Raw genomic sequence first — 21,295 nt, 5'->3', positions numbered from 1 at the left:
TTAAGCCCAAGTCTTTGACATATCAAACAATCAAAATCACAATATTAGTCCACTCATTTAGAAGGGACAGAATACATCATAACTTCAAGGTTGTCTGCATGAAAGATATAAACTAAAGAAGTCATATACACCTTGATAGAGATTAGAAAAGTGAGCATGTTTTGAAAATGGATCTTCTGAAGTTATGCGAGCATGATTCAAAGAAAGTGACACGAGGATTTAATGGTGCATTATATAATTGGGAAAACTAATAATCTGATTGATCCCGCCAACTCTACAGTGATTTTGCTGCAATTCTGGACCTTTTTCTAGAACACCTAATTTAAATTTCATTCCAACCCCCTCCTTGGTTGAGCATGGTTGCTAATACAGCTAAACGACCACCGGCACCTGTAGTCTGTAGACCCGCGTGGCAACCAAAATCCATCATTTGGTCAATTGTTTGTTAAACGCCCTTTTCAAGCAACCTATCATCGCCTTCTTGTATTTAATTATATATACCCAAACAAGCACAAGGCATTTGTACAGCCACTCTCCCGGTCACGCCCACTTGGTGTAAGGACTCTCTGCGTCTCTGTGCATGTTGCGTTTTCTCCGTAACTCGGGACAGAAAAAAGATGTCAAAGCAGGCTTTTGAGATTACGATGCTTGTTTTCTTAATGGCGACATCGACGAACCCATTAAGAGCAATTGCTGAACCGGAGAACAAGGAGACTGTCACTAACCTCCACTTCTACTTCCACGACATCGTCAGTGGAAAGAACCCGACTGCTGTTCGGGTGGTTCAACCCGCCGAGGCATACAAATCCACCACCCTTTTCGGAGTCGTCATGATGGCCGACGACCCCTTGGCAGAGACGCCCGACCCGAATTCCAAGCTAGTGGGCCGGGCCCAGGGCCTTTATACGTCGGCGTGTCAGCAGGAGTTGGGCCTGCTGATGTCCATGAGCTTCTCCTTCACGGATGGAAGCTCCGTCAGCATTTTGGGTAAGAACTCGGCCATGAACCCCGTCCGCGAGATGCCGGTCGTGGGTGGAACAGGGAAATTCCGGCTGGCGCGAGGCTACGCTCTGGCCCAGACTCATTGGTTCGACCCCGCCACCGGCGATGCCATTGTTGCCTATAACGTCACGGTGATTCATGTTCATTAATTTGAATGTGCTGCGCACTGAATCTATTCTGTTTATCTTAACCGCACTTTTTACCGCACTGAGTTACGTCTTAAATTGCCACTCGATCTGGATGTAATACTATTTTATACTTTATATTGATCATGCATTGTTGGTGATTATATATTGATGTAACAGTAATTATATATTACTCCTGTTTTAATTAATAAATTGATATTTTACCAAAATAAATTACTATATATATATATATATATATATATATATACTTATTTTGCATTATAAAACATTTGGACACTTCTCACAGAAGAGAAACGACTTGGGATCACAATCTTTCGTCCTGAGTGCCCAATGCTTTTTGTTGAGCTAATAGCTTGATGCAACGTTCCCCTAAAACTGACCATTCGTATTGTTGTTAACCCAAACAAACCCACAGCAAAACAAAAATAAAAAAACAAAGTCTGCTCACGTGTATCATTTAACTCAGCCGAGATCAGGAATCTTCTAGGCAAAGCACATTGCAATTGACCCAAAATAATTGCGAAAGATGTCTTTCGAGTTATGAAGCACATTGCCCTCGTCCTGCACTCCCAACGTTCTTAATGTTAATCCACTATTTAAGGTTGCATAAAGCAACACCATAAGATCAATTATTCACACAAGCACAACAACTTAGGCACTGCGTCAAAAGATTCTTAGGAACTTACTTGGAAGGTCCTTCCACATGACCTCTTTACAATAATAAGATGTTTCACAGACAACACAAACCAATCATTTATACATATAATATGAAATCTAAAAAAAAAATACAAACTATTTATAAGCCAGAAACAGTACAATTAATCTTGAACTCCATGTATTACACGAGCCACAGATTGCGTTTAAAATGGTTAACTCATCATTTTCGCTGCACATTTTCCATTACCAGGTAGCCTCAGCCATGCAACTGAGAACCCGCAGGGCATTTAACTGTTGTTGAATCAGCACTCTTTCGATTTTCGAGACCAAATTGAATGCACCACCTCTGGTTAAAAGAAATATCCAGGGGAAGTAGAACTTTATTATCATCTTATTCGATTGGATTATGACGTGCAAGCAGCTTATTTTGAGTCATCAAACCGTCAACGAACTGGTATTAATTTAAATCTAGAATTAATTTACGATAAAAAAAATTAGCTTATTCATATTTGTATTGAAAAAGCTCATCGGACATCCTAAATGAGATGGCCAGGCGTTTGGTAATAGCAAAACAGACAAATGCAGCATAATAACAAGAAAAAAAAAAAAACACACAGATGATCATGTCCGCATTCAACGCTAACTTCTATTCTCCTTCCCAGAGTCTGTTTGCCTCTCCATTCAACAACAGTATTCCTCGGGCGTTCGCCACGGCCCAAGAGTAGATATATAGTGACAAGAAAAGCTGTGGCCTGCACTGTCTTTTAAGGCACGGGATATATGTATATGTATATCTCTCCAGGAACCATAAAGAAACGACAAACGAGAAAAGATTGCTCTTGGGGGGTAAAAAAATTATCGAAACACGCATGAAAGCCAAGGGATAACATCATAAGATGACAACAACAAATTCACACTCAGGCAGATAAGATAGACATCAATCAAAAGAAGCATTGCTTGGACTCCAACAGCAAAATGTAAAAAAAAAAAAAAATACTGGAAGTGAATATCTAAGAAGGGAAGCTACAAAGACTAAGATCAAAGAAAAGATACTTGTGGGTATAAAACACAAGAAGCAACTTAGCATCACTCATTTCATGGTATCCAGCAAGACATGCTATCTTAGAAGTTATTCCTAATGGTATTGCCCTGCAAGTGTCGCAGCATACAAAAGCTAACTTTATCATTGTCGTCATTGTCCGAACTGCTTCTGTTGAGCACAACCAGCAAGCTTCTTAAGTAAAGGGGCAAGCCCAATCAAAGCAATTTGAAGTTGTTCTGAGCTATTTAATCTAATACTGATTTGTCCTGCTCCTCTATTGTTCAAATTGGCACGGGCAATGACATTTGTATGCCTTCCAACAGGGATCTGTGATTGTACATTACAGCCAACCGCAAGGTCCCCATGCCAATCCATAATAGATAGACCAAGTGTTGACAACGAGCGTCCAAGAGGATAATCTTTATCTCTCAATTGAGCCTCCAAACTGCCACCATAAGCAACATCACCACGACTTGTCATTGCACCCCCAGTTAAAACCACCTTGAACCGTTTATTAGCAACCAATTTATCTTCAACTTTGACTCCACCCGAAAATGAATCACCCAGGAAAGTGAAGGAGAGCCCGGCAGTCGCCTTGTTTCTCCTAAAATTACTAAACCTTGTCTCACTAAGTAAAGTATAAGCTAAGTCCTTCCCAACGGTCTGCATGTCAAAACCTAATGAAGTTGCTTTCCCTTCCCCATGCTTTATGGAACTGGCTATTTCCATCTGGACATTAGCGTCCTTTTTATCCTTTGAAATCTGACCAGAGAAAGACAAGGGTACCTTGTCTCTGAGAACAAACAACCTTTCTACATTTATTCCTTCATAACCCACATCATGATCCCATCCGTGAGTTTCAAGGACAGGTCTCACAAGCCACTGGTTGGATGAATCAAGATACCGATACCGATGAGTGGGATTATCAGAATCAAAAGAAGCAGGCAAAGCTAAATCTGGCATAGGAACAGGTACAGAAGCTGCACTGCCACTTTCTTCTTCTGCATTTTCACTATAGTCACTTGGCAAATCTTTTGCAGATTCTGCCATTTTCTTCATCATCTTCCGCTGCTTTTTTTCTTCCTTCAATTGTTTTTTCATGAAAAGCTTTTCTCTGTACTCCAATTCATCAAAGTATGCTTTCTTCTGAGCTTTAGACAGTTTTTCCAGTTGGGCCTTTGTTAAAGGTTTAAATGGTGGCAAGTCATTAAGCTCTGTTTCATCATCAGAATCAGATGACTCATCCAGTTCATCATCAATGCTGTCTTCATCGCCAAACTGCTCCTCTGGTGTCTTTAACTGTGGTCTTGACTGCAGAAGGGATGACAGTAGAAAAGGTAATGGTGGAGCTCTAGCGCGAGCTGTGTAAGCTTTTCCAGGTGGACTATCTTGCAACTTAAGAAGAGCATTTGCTTCGGCAAGAATTTTTGATGCAAAAGACAAAAGCAACAAGTGAGGTTTCCAAACCTGGCCATTCGGCAACACTCTCTGGCCAGCCCTATTTGTTCTGCATGCAGAGTGGTTCTCTACCAATGATACAGGATTCATGAGCCGCATATCTCCAGCAGCTTGACGAATGGCTTGTTGCACGACAAGAGAACGTTGGGTGACAAACGTGTCATAGCTAGAGGCTGTACCATTAGGCCCATCAGGTGGAGCTGATGCTGCATGAGTCAAAACCACAATAGCATTGAACCATATTGATGGCCCAAAAATCTCTGTAATTGTGCGTAACAGAGGCATATCACTAAAATCCCTGCTCTGCATGTCCAATCTATCAAGATACAACACAATATCTGGTGGTGTTTTCTTGATAAAGCGTTTGACAGAGTGAAGGATCCTCTCATTATGTCGTTGATCTGACAATGGAGGTAGAAGCCCTGGAGTATCAATGACTCGTACCTTTATGCCCTGCACAGTTCCCACAATATCCTGCACTTTCTTTGTTCCCATATGAAAAGCATCAGTATTGAACTTAACCTCATCAAAAATAGAATTGATTGTGGCACTTTTACCAACTCCAGTTTTTCCAAGAACCATTATTGTGCAAGAGAAATCAAGAGGCTCCTGACCCGCCGCTTCAAGCTGCTCAGCCATAGCACTAGCACGATCAAAACTAAAAGCACCAACACGGCCCCCATTTCTCCCTCTAAGCTGCTCAGCCAATCCTAGTCTATATAAAACTTGTGCTACGACAACATTGTGTGGAGTCTGTCCGAGCCTGTGAGCCAGCCGTAAAAACTTCACCCTAATCATCTGAAGTTTCTCACGAGTTTCATCATTCTCCTCGGCCTCAGCATTTGAGGAGTCCTCAATTTGTTGTGACTGGATACCAGACATGGAACCATTTACTCGAGGCTGTTGCACTACCCTAGGCACAGGTTCCAATAATGGTGCAGCACGCCCAAGGCCAGCAGGATGAACAGGAGATGGATTAGTAACAGCTGGTTTTCCAGTTGAAGAAACAGGCTCTCCAGCATGCTGAACATTCTGTTCCTGAGTGATCTGAGGGACATGCTTCTCTTTGATATTCTTCTCCTGTAATTTTTCCGGCTCCTCAACAACAGGGGAGGTGTCACAGCCTCCTCCACCAAATTCTCCTTCATCCTTCTGAAGTAGACAACCTTTGTCAGTTCCTTCAATAAGCTCAGCTGCTGTAGCTTGAACACTTTTCTCATCAGGAGAAGAATTTTTTAAACATGAGCTTCCAGCATCCAGATTCATATCCCTTTCCCCCACAGATTCAAGTAGATTGGGAGGAGCTTCTCCCAGTTCAGAAATAGCCTTCTGATGTTCTAAGTCTGATCCAGCTGTAGTATCCTTTGTAACAAAATTGCAATAATCTTCACATTCAGTACTATTACCACCAGATATACACAATCTTTCACTATCGTTATTCTCGTGGATTATATCAGTGCCATGGACTTCATAATTCACATCCCCTGTTGTTTCAACCTGATGTTCTGCATCCATATGAGCTGAGTTGCCATGCACTTCTTCACCTCTATTATCTTCAATTTCATGATGAGGATTACGTGAAGCATTCAACTGCTCCTCAGTCTTGCCATGACAAAATACACTATCCTCAATACTCTCCTCCAAATTCTCAGCCTTAGAACCAGCACCTTCATCCAGAATCTTCTCACCTGGTTCAGATTCTGTATGAGATTCAGAAACAACATTATCCACCCTGTCCCCACTTTCATCTTCCAAGACTAGACCAACGTTTGCTCTTGGAGTCAAAAACTCCTCATTTTCAGTCTTCTCAGTCACTAAACCAGGGTTGATGCTCGAAATGCAAGCATTCTCCCTAACAACTACGTCCCCGTTTAACTCAGATACCTCCTTTCCAGCATGCCCATCTCTACCCTCCAATTGATCCTTCCCTATACTGTATGATTCCTCGTGCAATACACCATCTACAGTCTCCCCAGAGTCAATTCCATCCAAATGAATGCCATCAAGTCCCTCGCCGTGCTCATCTACCCTCTGATTAACAATTACTTCCGCCGCCCCCTCCATGTGGTCGCTAGACTCACAAGAAACGGAAACCGCCTCCTCAAAGTTCTCAGCCTCTTGTGGTGCATCAGGATTTTCATGCAAAAGACTAGAAACCGGAGCACTGACCGCATCAGAAGGATCGTCATCCCCGACAATATTATCCTTGGGACAGTTGTTCACTCCCCGATCATGGGAATGCTCTAGACCTTCTGTTGCCTCCTCCGACATCTCCTCTGTTTTCAAATCCTTCAATTCGGCAGGCCCTATACTAGCATCCGGAGAAGCCTCATCTTCCACGCTCTTCCTCTCTATCTCGTGATATCCATTAGAAGGCTCAGCACCATAATCCATGACAAATACTCAATGATGCTTCCAGTCCTAGATTCACAGGAAAATAATAGATACGAAGAACCAAGAAACATAGTTATCGATGAGTCTGTGATAGAAGCGGGGGATGGAAAGGAAGCGCAACCATTATTCAGACGAATCACAATCACAAGCCTCAATAATGAATTGAAATGGACAACATATATTAAAACGTTAAAATGATGGCACGATAAGCTACAAAACCAGGAAAAATGGATCTGTACGGTTCGACGTAATTAATTAATAGAACGGCCCATGAATAGCAGATCCTCAGTGCAGGGGCGGGCGGGATTAGTTTCTATTAGGGTTTTGCATAATCAAGAAAAGCAAGCATTCAATTAGAGTCGCAATATCAGAGGAGCTAACCTGGTTATGGCCTGGCGAGAAAGAAATGAAAGAGAGAATACAAAGGCCTCAGTGTGGGTTAGATGGAAGAGTCAAAAGAAAGGACCTCCCTCCCCAGCTCTTATCTGCTAACCTCGTGTTTCCACTTTCCGGTAAAATTGATCGACGGGTTACGATGAGTCGGGGGATTTGAAAGATCGAACGGTGGATAGTAATAGAGATGCGAGTATCGGGAAGCACCCCTATAAGATGGTGTGGATGAAAACGAATAAAGAATGAAAAAAAAAATGAAAAATATAATATAAATTTATAGTAAAAGAGATCTACATTTAAGTACTACTTAAATAAATTACTCCCTCCATTTTAAATTATAAAATATTTTTAAATAAAATTTTATATATTATTAAATATTATTAAATATATCTAACATCTTTATCTTTTTAAAATATAAATATAAATTTAAAAAATATTTATAATTTAATATAATAAAAAAAAGAATGAAAATTAATTATAAAAAAAATAATATTAAAATTGACGTATTTAATAAAATTTTAATCTATTTAAAGTGTCTTATATTTTGATATAGAAAAATTTTTTTAAAAGTGTCTTATAATTTAAGATGGGGGGAGTATTTATAAACAAGAACTAACAATAAGTTTTAAATAAGTTTTATTTAAGAAAAAGTTATGTTCTAGTTTTAATAACAATACATTATTATTTCAAAAAAAAACCAATACATACATTAAATATTAATTTTTATTTGTAAATAATTTTTTTAAATGATTCTTAAATATAATTATCTCTTATAATTATGAAGTGACACTTTTACTCCTATGAATATAATAGTTTCATTTCATGCCACCTGTAGGCCTTCCAATTGTTTTCTGAGAGAATGACAATAAAATTTTAAAATAAAAATTTTATAATAGTTGAATTTTGATATATTTTTAAAAAAGAGTAAGTTGTAAATATTAATTCAAATAATTACAAAGATAATCTCAATTATAAACTAAAAGTTATATTTAAAATTTAAATGTTATATTTATAATTATAACTTTTGAATTTATAATTGCCTAAGACAATACTCATACTTGATTTTTTTTCAAAAAATTTTGTCAGAACCTAATTGTTATAAACTTGTTGTTTGGAGATTTTAATTCATTCTCTCTTGTTTCTTTAAGTTAGATTCATTTGAACCGCATTTTCATAAATTCACCCCAAAAAACTATTGCTCTGGAATCTCTAATATCCGGTGCATGCTTCACGTTTAGACGATCCATACCATTTTTTGTACCAGAAATTGAGAAGAAGAGCGGTGCAATTAATCTCTCTTGAGTGGATGGAGCTCCAATTGCTATTTGAATATTGATACGGGCGATTCCAGGGTCTTGAATATGAGTCTTGTTAGGAACGACGCAATGATGTCTGAGCGAAGATAATTATTTTGATAGATTACTGTTGACAGTGTATTCATTTTACAAGCCAGGTGTGCCAACCTTGGGAAATTCTTAGGTTTTAGGGCAGTATTCTCTTGATGAGCATATTCATTATCAATGGCACTCCAATAACTTTTTGATCCTGTGTATGTTTACAATGAACATATTGCCCAGAAAATTGCCAAGGGAATGCCTCCATTTAAGAAAAAACTCGAGAGGAAAAAAGAAAATGAAAGCCTACAGTTAGATTCTATATACGTACGGTAAGAATTTCTTCACCACCCTTCTCTCAAATAAGGGAATCAAACTTTCGTCACCGGGCCAATAAATCCAAAGAACCCAAAATTTATAGCTACATTGATGATTGACTATGATATAATTTGTCCCCAATTGAAACTCTAAAAAATGGAGACACCCATTTTCCAAGACTTCAATATAAAAACGTTATATTTTTTGTCTAAAATCTATTAAGAAAGAATCTCTTTTAATTTAAAAGAAGTGTATACTTAGCGCATGATATACAATGTATTTCCACCAAGTCACAGATCTATAAAAATGCTACAAGTATCTCTTAAAATTAGGAACCAGTGATTGGACGCCGATCCCCGTTAAAAATTCAAGTTACTGAGTCTAATATAATTAAAATAATTTCTACAATATATGTTCAGTATATATATATATCACATACGGTTTCAACGTATAGTAACTTTCGTCCTTCAACAGAAAGCCATACTAACAGCACGTAGCAGTCTCTACCTACCGCGCAATTACAGCTACTTAAATTTGCTACATGTGACCATCAAAATCGACTGGGTAAATATTTTTATCCAACCTAAAAAGCTTGCTAACAAAAATATAAATCAGACGGCGAAGGACATAACTTGTGGTGGTATTGCCACAATGTATAGCCATGCCTCATGCCTGTGTACTGTGACAATATTGTTATTACTATTGGCGCCTTGGCTCTTGGTCCTTTCGAAGGAGAATGACAAATAAAAACTTTATAAGAGCATTAATATTAAATTAAAATTTTTTAATATTAATGCCCTTAAATTTTAGTACTCCTTTTATTATGTTTCAATGCTAAAATTTTTAATTTAATATTAATATTTTTATAAAGTCTTTATTTATCATTCTCCCTCCTTCCTGTTGTGATGGCCGCATGAGACCAAAAAAGCAACTTTTTCATGCCAAAACAAACTGGAGCATGGCCATTAAATCACGACGTAACGTACATGTCATATCATATATATATATATGTATGTATGTAGTCCTTGTCCTATATACATGTTTCTTTCAATTAAATGTCCTATATATTTGTAAACATAATAACAAAAAACTTTTGGGTTGCATATGGCAACAGCATACATCAGTTATTCACACAAATGCGCCTCGTCGAGACTGCCTGGAAAGATTCTGCGGAACTTAATGTGCACAGCCTTCCCCGTGACTTCTTCTGATAACTAAAAAGTTGCTGCATTAATTCACATTCAAGACTTGACACCATGATAATTTTTTGTCTAAATCTCGTTGGATGGATATTTGCCTTAAAAGCGGGAGCGCAGCTGCCATTTTAACCCCATGCATGCACCGTGTAAGCACGAGGAGGTCTAAAAGTCGACTCGTTAATTGAGTGCATGAACACACGCACGCCAGATCACTTCACTATACCATGCTCGTGAGGGTGATGGGTTGCTTGCAAAGTGAAATGAACGCAAAATAAGTTACGTAACCATTCAATTCTAAGTTTGGTATGCTGGAGTTAGGAAGAGAGAAATGGAATCAGGAATTAATGTATTCCTCCTTTAGACATGTTTGGTATGTCTTATCCATGTTTCTCATGAAATTTGATTCTATCAGAAGTCCCACCATTGGATTCCTTATTATGACCCATGAAATCCATTCAATTCCATAGAATCGGTTCTTTGTTCTATTTTACCCTCTCCCTCACACTGATCGACTCCCCCCCCCCCTCCCGTCATCTCTTCCACCTTTCCCCATCTCTTATGACTGTTGTGATCAAGTCACCAGAACGTTTCAGCTGCTGCCCCTCTTCCATCTTCTCCACTCTGACGATCGTCGTGATTCTTCTATCTTTTATTCATAAATCTCAAAAATAATTAATAGCGTCAAATAAAATCAAACGGGAGATGCATTCTATTGATTTTTTTTTTTTTGATCAAAATGCATTTTATTAATATTGATATACCAGAAAAGAGCATGTTTTTATATTATTCCTTCATCTTGATAATTGATCACCCACCTTACCTTCGACCTTGAAATGCTTGAACTTGATAACTTGCAAGATGAAGAAGCTAAGAGCGCGTCTATTTCTTCTTCATTCTCTGTTCGATTACCAAGTCTATAAGTCAAATCCTCGCTCGATTGAAATGAAGCTCCGACCTGAAGATCTCTCAATGCCTATTTCTGATTGAAGCAGAGCCCCACCGCGTCAGGATTTGGATATCTTGGCTTGTTGGAGCAGCAAGTGTCTGTAATAGGTTGATTTCACTGCTAACAAAACAACCAAAAACTCAGGAACGTATCAGTGCCGACGGTGCCTTTCACTTCAGCGGCAAGAAATCCGACAAAGAGCTACCATGGGGGTGATGATAATTTTGGGTGGTGATAAAATCCTGGCAGCTACTTAGCATGTTGGTGTATTGTACGTGGGAGGAGTAAAGGAATGGACTGAGGTAACGCAGCATCTCACATCCTCACATGCATTCATGCGAGCCTTGGACCCACTTCTCCAAGGCCCATAGATCTAGTTAAAGCTATTTGTCACAATACTTCCGCTGTGATACTTTGTTATGATATTTGTAAATATGTAAATATCGATAGAGATTTTATAGACTCAATTCATTCATTGATTGGGATCTCATATCTACAAAATATCTATCTATATTTACAAATATCATAACAGGGTATCACAGCGGGAAAATCGTAACAACTAGTAACAAATAACTTTGACTAGATTTATGGGCTTCTGAAGAAGTAGGCCCAAGGCTTGCATGCATGCATGTGAGGATGTGAGACGATGCGTTACTTTTGTCCGTTCCTTTGAGGAGATCAAAAGGCGAAGTGATAATGAGGGCAAGGGTGGGAAAAAGAATGGATTAAGTGAATAGTGACTTGATTCTATGGGTTGATGATGGGAACCAATTTTGGGACTTTTTATGGAATTGGATCCTACATAGAATAAGATTCATCCATACCAAACATTTCATTAACTTAAATTCCAATTCTAATTTCGTTTACCTTTACCTAATTTTGATATACCAAACAAAAAAATCTGGCTTATTGACAATTCAATTGCTTAAAATACTTCAAGAATAAAATGAGAATAAAAAATTTGATATTATTTAAATATAATGTATACTCACATTCTCAATTTTCAAACACATAAAAATTACGAGTAAATAAATTAATTAATTAACTCGTAAATCAAGTGAAACTTGAATGAGCTTATTTGAGAGGCAGAATAAGTGAGTTTATTAACCTTATATAAATAAAAATTTAGATTTAATGATTATATTTAATACAGATACTAAATGTTTTTAGTATTTTTATCAGTTGAGCTGTTAAAATTTAAATTAACAAATTTAATAAACTCACTTATGTCCACTAAATATTATTATGGAATTCAAATCCACACAAGAAGAGATAATATTAATGGTGTGAGTGAATATAAATTGAACCTAATAATTTCTAATTGATATTTGTGGGAAAAAACCTAATAATTGTTATTAATTACTAAATTTATTTATTTATGATGACGGAATGGATATAAATTTAGCATAATCCCTTTATTCTCGCGTGTTGCGTCCCTTTTCCTTTACGTAAAAAGAGGATTAGGGGAATAACCTGTTCTTACAAAAAAAAAAAAGGTGGGGGTGGGGGGGAGAGGAGAGATGGGTCATTATGGCAAATACACACGAAAGGAACATCATTGAAGATTGAAGATTGAAGATTGAATGGATTGGAAAGCAATGGCGAAAAGAATCGAACCGATTCAGGCACAGGCTTTTGTTATCCAACAAAAAAAGATATGCAAGCTATGCAATTTAGCATGCCTAATCCCAGAGGCAAAATAAGCGAAAACTCTTGCTCTCCCACGTCCGAAGTAGAAGATGGGTTCCGTGATTGCCACGCAGATTGAAAGACGAAACGCACTCGAAATCCAAGACAGAACCCTCTCTGATCTTAAACTTTCCGGCCAAGACTTCCCCGGTTCTCGTTACCACCCCCTGGATAGAAAAAACTGGATGTCCATTCTCAACCCACAAAATCTTCGCATCCATAAAATCGTTTGGCCTGGAACCCACGATTCCGCAACCGACAAAATCGGCATCCCCTTTATCTCCCGCCCTTTTGCACAGTGCCAAACGTTATCGGTCTATCACCAGCTCGCGATGGGCACGCGAGTGCTTGACATCCGGGTTGATGAGAATGGCAATGCCTGTCACGGAATTCTGATCACGTACGGAATTCATGTTGTGATGGATGATGTTAAAAAGTTCCTCTCCGAAACAGAGTCAGAGATCATAATTCTTGAGATTAGAACGGAGATTGGGCACAGGGACCCACCTGGATTCGATGTATACCTGGTGGATCAACTGGGGGAGCTTCTGATTCATCAGCATGATAATGTGTTTAAGAAGACGATCGCCGAGGTTTTACCCGGGAGAATCCTATGTGTTTGGAGGCCGAGAAAATTCAGTCAGCCAGAAGCAGGGGGGGCCCTGTGGAGCGCAGGATATTTGAGGGATGACTGGATCAACACAGACTTGCCGTCGACTAAATTCGAGAGCAATATGAAGCATTTGAGGGAGCAACCACCGCTGGCGTCGAGGAACTATTTTTATAGGGTGGAGAATACGGTGACGCCGGTGCCGGATAACCCGATCCTGCACGTGAAACCTGTGACGGAGAGGATACGTGGGTATGCTAGGCTCTTCATCGCTCTGTGCTTCTCCCATGGATGTGCTGATAGGCTACAGATATTTTCTACGGATTTCATAGACGAGGATTTTGTCGATGCATGTGTTGGTCTTACTCATGCAAGAATTCAAGGGATAGCCTGAACTTATCTATATTCCCAGTTCAGTTCTTGTGCATACCTTCTTTCCATCTTTTCTCGATGTAATCAACTTCATTGACATCACATTCACATTCAAAAAAAGCATTAAACCTTAGATCATTTGGAAGCTACTTTTTAAACGTCTAAATGAAGCAATTAGACTTGTCGACGTAATTTCTATTTTACAAACTAGGTTTTTCCTTTTACAAAAACATAAGGATTTGATGTGAAATTGAGCCGATTTTCTCCTTCTAGCTTTTTATGCTTGTGGGAAATTCTATCATGCAAGATGTATGAGATCTTCTCGCATAAACCATATGAAAAAAAATTGATTTTGTGCTTAACGTGGTACTGTTAAAAATTAGGCGAGATCATGTTTAGCGTGTCAAATTTTAAGAAAATGTGAAGTTCTGAAAGGAAAAATAGATCATGTTTAAGATTTAGTTTGAGTTTTTGAAGGGTGAGAATGATAAATAGAGACTTTGTTAGAACATTAATATTAAATTAAGACTTTTTAATATTTTAAAATTTTAATATTCTTTTTATCATTTTTCAGTATTACAATTTTTAATTTGTCAAGTTTTTTATTTGTCATTTTCTCTTAGAGGGGTAAAACTGTGGAAGTCTTCCTCACATGAAAAAGGAAGAGTAATTAAAAAAAAAAAAAGGAGAGAGAGACCTTTACGTTGCTCATACCTTTTATCTTAGCAGAAAAATTAAAAAATTAAAATAATGCACAGGTCCATTAACCAGTTTCTAGCAACAACTGTTGAGCGTTCCTTACTTTTTCTTTCATCTTTACTTACATACATTCTCTACTTTTGCTGCAACAGCAGCAGAGTTTTCCAAGTTTCAATAGATAAAAACTGTTGTGAATCAGTGAACGTGAACCTGATTACAAATCATGGTTTCTGGCGGCACATTTTTGTTTATTATTATGTATAAAAATTGAATCTTCTTTAAGATGAGTCCTGGATTTATCATCAGAATTCAAAAGTTCAGAAGCCAGAATCTAGACCAGTGCTTTCTGTCACATAATGCAAGACGAGAGTGCTCAAATATAAGATCGTGCATATGTGGCGTTGAAAAGGATAAGGTTCGGGGAGCATGACAATTAAGGGTATCATAAGGTTTAGTTTGAATATCAAAAATATTCTGGAAAGATGAATTATTGCAGCACACGTGCATCAGGGTAGCTTAGAGATGTAAAATTTTCAGTAAGGAGTCTTGTCATCAATCTCTTCATTTCTAATCGTTCTTTTCTCCTATGAGAATATGTGTTCTTTTCTTTCTCTGGATTGATTACTTATTTACCTTCTTCAAATGAGGGTGTCCCTTGTATTCTATAGCAAGATTTAGATCTGTGTGCTGGCACTATTCCCTGCCACTGCGATCAGATAAGAATAAGATTACTCTGCCTCCCAATATTTATCCTAAAGTTTCCATCTCTGGATGAGAATGAGATTCCCTATTCCACGCAGCAATCATCACGCACGAAAAAAAGAAAAAAAATACTTGGGAGTAAAATTTGGTATTGTGAAATCATGCTATTTCTAGATCCAATGCCAATCATCAAAATTTTATTATGTGTGATGTGCGAGAGAATTTTTGCAGTTATTTCTTGCTAAGTTTTTTCTTCCAGGGAAAAAATATACACACTATTCACTTATATTTTTTGTCCAACGGACTTGCAATTCTTTTATATAATATTATTATATTTAATTTTTTTTCTACAATAAATATGAGCAATTCGGATTCCTAACCCCATTTTCAAGCTTGAATTGATCACTTTTGCTCACTATCAAGAAAAGAACATTTGTTAATTGTCGTTTCACATTGAATGCGGATTCCACGCATGTTAAACTGTACAACTTCACGTTTTCTACAGAATGGGTAAACCTGTACATGCCGTTACAAGGATGCCAAAAATAATGTCACAAAAGAAAAGTAAATTTAATTATTTTAAATCCATAAAAGTCAATGTACAATGAACTAGGAAAAGAAAAATAGTAAGTCTATAGATGAAATGTCAGTATTCTTCAATCGAACACTGGGCTCTATATAAGCTCAGTCCCCATTGAAGCCTAGTTTAAGTGGAGCTATCCATATTTCCACATCTTTTATTCTGTCTCCTTTATCAAACTCTGTTCTCCTGCTACAGAGATGGCCTCTCCTGCTTCATTTTACGATGTGCTAGGGATTTCAATGGGGGCGAGCTGCCAAGAAATAAAGAGTGCGTACAGAAAGCTTGCAAGAACATATCACCCTGATGTGGTGGCTGTGAATCACAAGGCGAAATCAGCAAACGAGTTCATGAAGATTCACTCAGCCTATTCAACACTGTCAGACCCTGATAAGCGTGCTCAATATGACAGACAGCTTTGCAGGTACAGAATATCTCTTGAGTATTCATCTCTCCCTTCGCAGAATATGGATTCCATGTCAGGTTATCATCAAAGACGTGCTCAGGCTGGACATAAATGGGAGACAGATCAGTGCTGGTAACAGAACACAATCTGCCCGCGGTATGTGTACTGTTTCGTCGGCCCTGGGCGATGATTCCTTTGTTAATGTTACTTATATTTCAGATTGAAGGCGGTGCTTCCCTGCTTTGAGATCTTTCAAGGTACCTGGGAATTGATTCACCACTCAGTGTAATCCATGCTTTGAACTAATTAGGATAAAAGTAATCTTATAGCACATATCCGAGTCTGATGTTACCTTGGCTTGTAGCGTGTATATGAATGCAAGCCATCACTAAGCAGGGTTTTTGCTGCATGATTAACACTAATTCAATTTTATGCTTATGTTGAAAGCGGGATACATAGGATAAGTGAGCTTTGAAAAGAGAGAGAATGGAAATGAGGGATGACAAAGATGAGAGGGAATAGGCAAGCATTGATGATATATATATATATATATATGCGATGGAACGTGGCACCTAAGCATGGAGAAAAGCACGCACCAGACTTGTTTAGATTAATCCGTAAGAAAGCCTTTCTTTTTATCAATCAGTAGATAAGGGAGGAAACAGAAACGGCACAACCTAAAACTTAGATTGTCTAAATTAGATGAAAGCGTCGGTAAATGTCACGAAGGAGTTACAACTTGTGTAATGGATGATCCATTTGCCGAGGGAAGGAAGGGACAGCGAAGGGTCAGGATCTATGATGGTGGGAGAGACCCGGAAAGCGTGCAACATGTTGTGAATTTGCAATCCTCAAAGAAGCTAGGTTTAGGTCGTCGTCATTGGGGCTTATATCAGAGCTCGCACCACAACAGCCAAAATGCCATTTCTCTCCCAGCAACGCGATTCCGTTGCTGCTTTATCCATCTTGCTCTTGAAACCATTCGCGACATATTGCCATTGCTAGAATTGCCAGCCACACGAGAGTGGCAAACATGAAACTAATCCTCACGCTTGTTTCAACATGAAAATCCTGCTATCAAAAGGAATCAAGACCTCTTTTATGCTTTCAAAACGGTTCAGCAACGGCGTTACTGGAGATCACCCAGTGGCGGAGCGACAGCTACAGTAAAGACGCTCTCCTTTCAATTACAAAAATTTATTCTATTTTTTAATTCTTATTACTAAGGTTTCTGTAAATTTTATCATAATTAATTACTACTTTTTTTAAATAATTACTTAACATTAATATTACTCACTACTTTTATTTAACTTTAAGTAACTCTTCCGGCATCACTATGATTTAAACTCCTAATCAAATCAAATTGTAAAGGATCGGGAAATCAGCGTGGACGATTCCCCTACCAATCAGCATCTCGTGGTACAATTAACAATCCAACGCTCAGTGCTCAATAAATTGAGATCTCTGGCCGTTGGATACCTCTGCAGCGAATCTGAAATCGTCACTGTCACTTGGATCACCGCTGGTCGCAAAATGAGGGCCCACAAAAAACACGGTGATATTAATCAGCGATTTAATATTTAATATTTGATCGCGGGCCGGTACTGACAAGTCGAACCCTATTTCTGATTGTTGCATATAAGTACAGCCTCCCTGCAATTCTGGCCCAAGCGCCAAAACCAGAGACGGGAGAAGCAGATCAGAGGAGCGATGGGTGAGAGGGTGACTGGAAAGGTGAAGTGGTTCAGTGACCAGAAAGGTTTTGGCTTCATAACTCCTGACGATGGCGGTGAAGACCTCTTTGTCCACCAATCTGCGATCCGGTCTGAGGGGTTTCGCAGTCTCGCCGATGGAGAGTCTGTCGAGTTTCTGATCGAGTCCGACTCCGGTGGCCGTACCAAGGCTGTTGATGTCACCGGCCCCGCTGAGTCCGATGTTCAGGGGAGCCGACGCGGTGGGGGCGGTGCTGGGGGGAACAGATCCTACGGTGGCGGCAGAGGTGGTGGCTATGGCGGTGGGTATGGCGGCGGTGGCGGCGGTTACGGTACTAGTCGTGGTGGAAGAGGCGGAGGAGGTGGTGGGTACGGTGGTGGATATGGCGGCGGCGGCGGCGGGGGTTGTTATAACTGTGGCGAGGTTGGACACCTGGCTAGGGATTGCTACCAGGGAGGCGGCGGCAGCGGCGGTGGAGGCAGGTATGGCGGAAGCGGCGGCGGCGGCGGAGGAGGCTGTTACACCTGCGGGGAGTCGGGGCATTTTGCAAGGGACTGCCCAACCGGTGCTCGCTGAGCCTGTTGTATGCACTCTAATGTCTCAACCCGATCTTTTTGTGGTGCCGTGATGGGTGGAATTTGCTTATTGTTATGCGATTCGCTTTTTTCTATAATTTTAAACTTATGTTTTGAGAATGGTAGGGTTCTTTGGGTTGAATCTCTTTAGGCGTGGCTTTACTTTGAAGTTGATAGGATAAGCAGTTAGACTTGGGATTTTGTGTTTCTGGCATAGTGAAATGGAGGGACGATGGTAAAAGGTCAGATGTCGTTTGATGTATACTCTCTGTTTCTAAGTGTTAATACACATAATGAACAAAATCTACCCTGGCTTATTCGTGTTTTCTTTTAAATGTAATGTCTTTGTATGTTCGAGTGCTGGTGCATCTCCATCGAAAGAAAATGTACATGTTTTAATATTTGGTGATTGGTTGATGTAGTATCTGTTCGGAGGAGGTGCATGATAAATGAAAGAATCAAGAAAGAGATTCCTCAATGATTCTGGACATTAGTTTTTAATCTCTCAAGCTGACATCTTCCAATTCCATTGTCTGCTGAGGGTCAAACTAGCATTTCTTTATCTCTTTATTCTCAGCCTAAGTCCCTTCATTCTTGTGCATTTATGCATTTGCATTTTTCAGAGTTGTGACATTTTACTTAGGAAGTGTGCCGTTACCCTACCATAAGTTGAGTCTATTGTGCTAGTCGTTACAGGTAGCTGTAGTTTTGGAGGCAGTTGCATCTTGCTTGATTGCAGTGAAAGCAAAGCCAAGTTTAGGCCAAAAAAGGCAAAAGAAAGCGAAGATTAGTTTGTGAATATTGGTAGAAGAGCTTGTTTTAGTTAATGGTCTCAGGCACCTGATGTTTTTCCCCCTTTTTTTGAGTGAATTCTGATGTTGTAAATGTCTGTTTCCTTTTATTACCCAAAGAAAAAGATATAAGCTTATTCGGTGGACAGAAAACCTGGATGATAGTGGCAGCGTTAGCTGTTGGCTGTCTCAGCAATTCTCGGGGGAAAACGTAATTGGCAAAAGGAAAAAGGTCAAGAAGACAGGGAGACATGGTAATTTGCCGAAGTTTCCCCTCATAACATCCGGCAACATGTACTGTCCACTCTAGTCCTTTGTCCAAAAAATAGATGGAGCGGTTCTCGAGAAATGGAGACTTGTGAAGGGCCGTATTCTCCATGGTTGCCACTGGCGTTTGAATCCCCATCATCTGGCCTCTCCTTGGAAACATCAGCTTTGTAGAGCTAGTTGCCCGAAAATCGAATAAGAAAAAATCAGCCTGAAAGAAATGCGGGCAAAGTCGCGCCTGGCCCAAAGGTTAGGCTGGGCAGTGTTTAGGGTTAGCCTTCCCCGCTTCCATTTCCATCTGCGTTGGACTTCATTTCCATCTGCACTGCATCTTCACGCTTCATCGCATATTCTCAATCTCCACGGGCTTCAACTTGAACTGCATTTGCTTGGGCTCGAAGTGTGCCTTCCCGGCACCTGGCCCTCACACTCTTCCTCTGCTATTTTTCCATGTGTTAAGTTGCTGAAGTCTAAACTCTAAAATCTATGTTCTTCCTCTGCTATTTTTCCATGTGTTAAGTTGCTGAGGTCTAAACTCTAAAATCTATGTTCTCTGTTTTCTCTTGCGACGACCATTTTGCTCAACTAATACGTGAGTTCCATTTGTTTCAAAGCTGTTTTATTTATTATTACAGTAGTTTCCTACTTTGATCTGTTGGGTTTTGATATAAAGATTCCAAGGCTCTAAGATTTATGGTTGAAAACAAGCAAAGGAATGTGGCAAGGGATTTCGTTATATGTCACTTCCTTTTTTCTCCCCTTAAAAGGCTGGCTTATGTTGCCAACATAATAAATAGGAAAAATGCCGAGCGTTGTCTAGTGGGCAGCTGGTTACAGGAAGAATGCTGCTACAAACCAACGCTATAGAAGGGAAAGCCATGTTCCTTCCTCAGCTGTTAATGTTTGGCTGATGCAAAAATCTCTTATTCCATCATCCGAAAACCTATGCTGGCTCTCATTTGAAGAAATAGAGTTTGCATTAAGAAATTGATGAAAATTAGAAGTTATTAGTGGTGATAGTGGATCAACTAAATGTAGATCTAGAAATAAGGGTCGGCCTGGTGTTTAAAAAATATAAACTCATTTAAAAAATATAAACTCATTTTTATGAAGAGTTTGGGTTTTAAAAAATAGTATTTTTTAAAGAAATCAAATTTTAAAGCTCAGTTTTATTAAGCCTTTGAAAAAGAGAATTGGGTAGCATGTTCAAGTCTATTTTTTTCTTACTCATAAAAAGTAAAATATTTTTAATTTTTAAATTAATTTTATATGTTAAAATATATGTTTACTTTTTAAAATTAGAATGTCTATTATTTAACTTTGAACATTGTAATATGTATTTAAAAAATATAAAATATTATAATTAAAAATTTTAATTTTAAAAAATTCAAAAAATAAAAAAATAATAAAAAATGACTAACTAAATGTTGAATTTGGTGGAAGTTTCTGCTTAAAAAATGATCAATTTGGAAGTAAACCTTAAACCCATTTTCTGACGCTAACTAAATGTTGAATTTGGTAGAAGTCTGTATGGTTTTTTCTTTTTCTTTTTTCGGGTTAGGGACTAAACATAACTCATTTGTATAATGAGTTTCAAGTTAAACACAATAAATGTTTATTAAATAGACAAACCCATATCTAATCCACCCATGCATAAGCTTAGGTTATTAGAAATTTGCGGGGTGAGGAAGGAGCTTAAACTTGAGTGCATAGATGGTAGCACTCAATCAAACAGACTTGGAAGGAAGTGGAAATTGTATAAGGAAGTGTTCACGAAGCATCCTGAGGGAGTAGTGGAGGAGGAAGATTGGTGGAGTGGGGGGATAGATGGAAGAAGAGAATTACTGTGAGGATAACTGAGAGAGGACTTGACGTGATTATTCTTCTTGTTGAGAAGGAGTGACTCATGAAGAAATGGATCAATTCTTTAATAATGAAGTTGATAGGCTGTATGGTGAACCCTAACCATATGTCAACAAAAGTGCAATAGCTGTGGGGGAAC

General features: G+C 38.8%; 5 protein-coding genes across 5 annotated transcripts; 4 read left to right on the top strand and 1 right to left on the bottom strand.

Moving 5' to 3' along the window:
* Positions 1 to 508: 508 nt before the first annotated feature.
* Positions 509 to 1,293, top strand: LOC129287063 (dirigent protein 23-like). The gene has a single exon (XM_054923203.1). It carries the CDS (start codon positions 618 to 620, stop codon positions 1,149 to 1,151), a length of 534 nt encoding a protein of 177 aa, XP_054779178.1. The 5' UTR covers positions 509 to 617; the 3' UTR covers positions 1,152 to 1,293.
* Positions 1,294 to 2,675: 1,382 nt separating this feature from the next.
* On the bottom strand, positions 2,676 to 7,216 carry LOC129285785 (translocase of chloroplast 120, chloroplastic-like). Its single transcript, XM_054921665.1, has 2 exons — positions 7,081 to 7,216; positions 2,676 to 6,726 (listed from the first exon to the last, which is right to left on the bottom strand). The coding sequence occupies exon 2, from the start codon at positions 6,697 to 6,699 to the stop codon at positions 2,998 to 3,000; it is 3,702 nt and encodes a 1,233-aa protein (XP_054777640.1). The 5' UTR covers positions 6,700 to 6,726; positions 7,081 to 7,216; the 3' UTR covers positions 2,676 to 2,997.
* A 5,183-nt stretch (positions 7,217 to 12,399) lies between these two features.
* LOC129287079 (uncharacterized) lies at positions 12,400 to 13,698 on the top strand. The gene has a single exon (XM_054923234.1). It carries the CDS (start codon positions 12,629 to 12,631, stop codon positions 13,580 to 13,582), a length of 954 nt encoding a protein of 317 aa, XP_054779209.1. The 5' UTR covers positions 12,400 to 12,628; the 3' UTR covers positions 13,583 to 13,698.
* A 2,043-nt stretch (positions 13,699 to 15,741) lies between these two features.
* LOC129286061 (chaperone protein dnaJ 11, chloroplastic-like) lies at positions 15,742 to 16,236 on the top strand. Its single transcript, XM_054922098.1, has 2 exons — positions 15,742 to 16,073; positions 16,167 to 16,236. Exons 1-2 carry the CDS (start codon positions 15,742 to 15,744, stop codon positions 16,234 to 16,236), a joined length of 402 nt encoding a protein of 133 aa, XP_054778073.1.
* Positions 16,237 to 17,465: 1,229 nt separating this feature from the next.
* LOC129286595 (glycine-rich protein 2-like) lies at positions 17,466 to 18,570 on the top strand. Its single transcript, XM_054922542.1, has 2 exons — positions 17,466 to 17,502; positions 17,596 to 18,570. Exons 1-2 carry the CDS (start codon positions 17,481 to 17,483, stop codon positions 18,234 to 18,236), a joined length of 663 nt encoding a protein of 220 aa, XP_054778517.1. The 5' UTR covers positions 17,466 to 17,480; the 3' UTR covers positions 18,237 to 18,570.
* The last annotated feature ends 2,725 nt before the right edge of the window (positions 18,571 to 21,295 follow it).

Source organism: Prosopis cineraria, unplaced genomic scaffold (genome assembly GCF_029017545.1).
Source record: "Prosopis cineraria cultivar Desert tree isolate PC_DT_omini unplaced genomic scaffold, ASM2901754v1 PC11, whole genome shotgun sequence".
NCBI lineage: Eukaryota > Viridiplantae > Streptophyta > Magnoliopsida > Fabales > Fabaceae > Prosopis > Prosopis cineraria.
The sequence above is the reverse complement of the archived record's forward strand: the minus strand, read 5'-3'. Positions and strand labels throughout refer to the sequence as shown.

What these genes read in the sequence shown, in the direction of transcription:
- LOC129287063 (XM_054923203.1), top strand. Translation starts at nt 618, where the DNA reads ATGTCAAAGCAGGCTTTTGAGATTACGATGCTTGTTTTCTTAATGGCG.
- LOC129285785 (XM_054921665.1), bottom strand. Translation starts at nt 6,699, where the DNA reads ATGGATTATGGTGCTGAGCCTTCTAATGGATATCACGAGATAGAGAGG.
- LOC129287079 (XM_054923234.1), top strand. Translation starts at nt 12,629, where the DNA reads ATGGGTTCCGTGATTGCCACGCAGATTGAAAGACGAAACGCACTCGAA.
- LOC129286061 (XM_054922098.1), top strand. Translation starts at nt 15,742, where the DNA reads ATGGCCTCTCCTGCTTCATTTTACGATGTGCTAGGGATTTCAATGGGG. An exon ending in CATAAATGGGAGACAGATCA is followed by an intron (nt 16,074 to 16,166) that starts GTGCTGGTAACA and finishes CTTATATTTCAG; the next exon opens with ATTGAAGGCGGTGCTTCCCT.
- LOC129286595 (XM_054922542.1), top strand. Translation starts at nt 17,481, where the DNA reads ATGAGGGCCCACAAAAAACACG. An exon ending in GAGGGCCCACAAAAAACACG is followed by an intron (nt 17,503 to 17,595) that starts GTGATATTAATC and finishes ATATAAGTACAG; the next exon opens with CCTCCCTGCAATTCTGGCCC.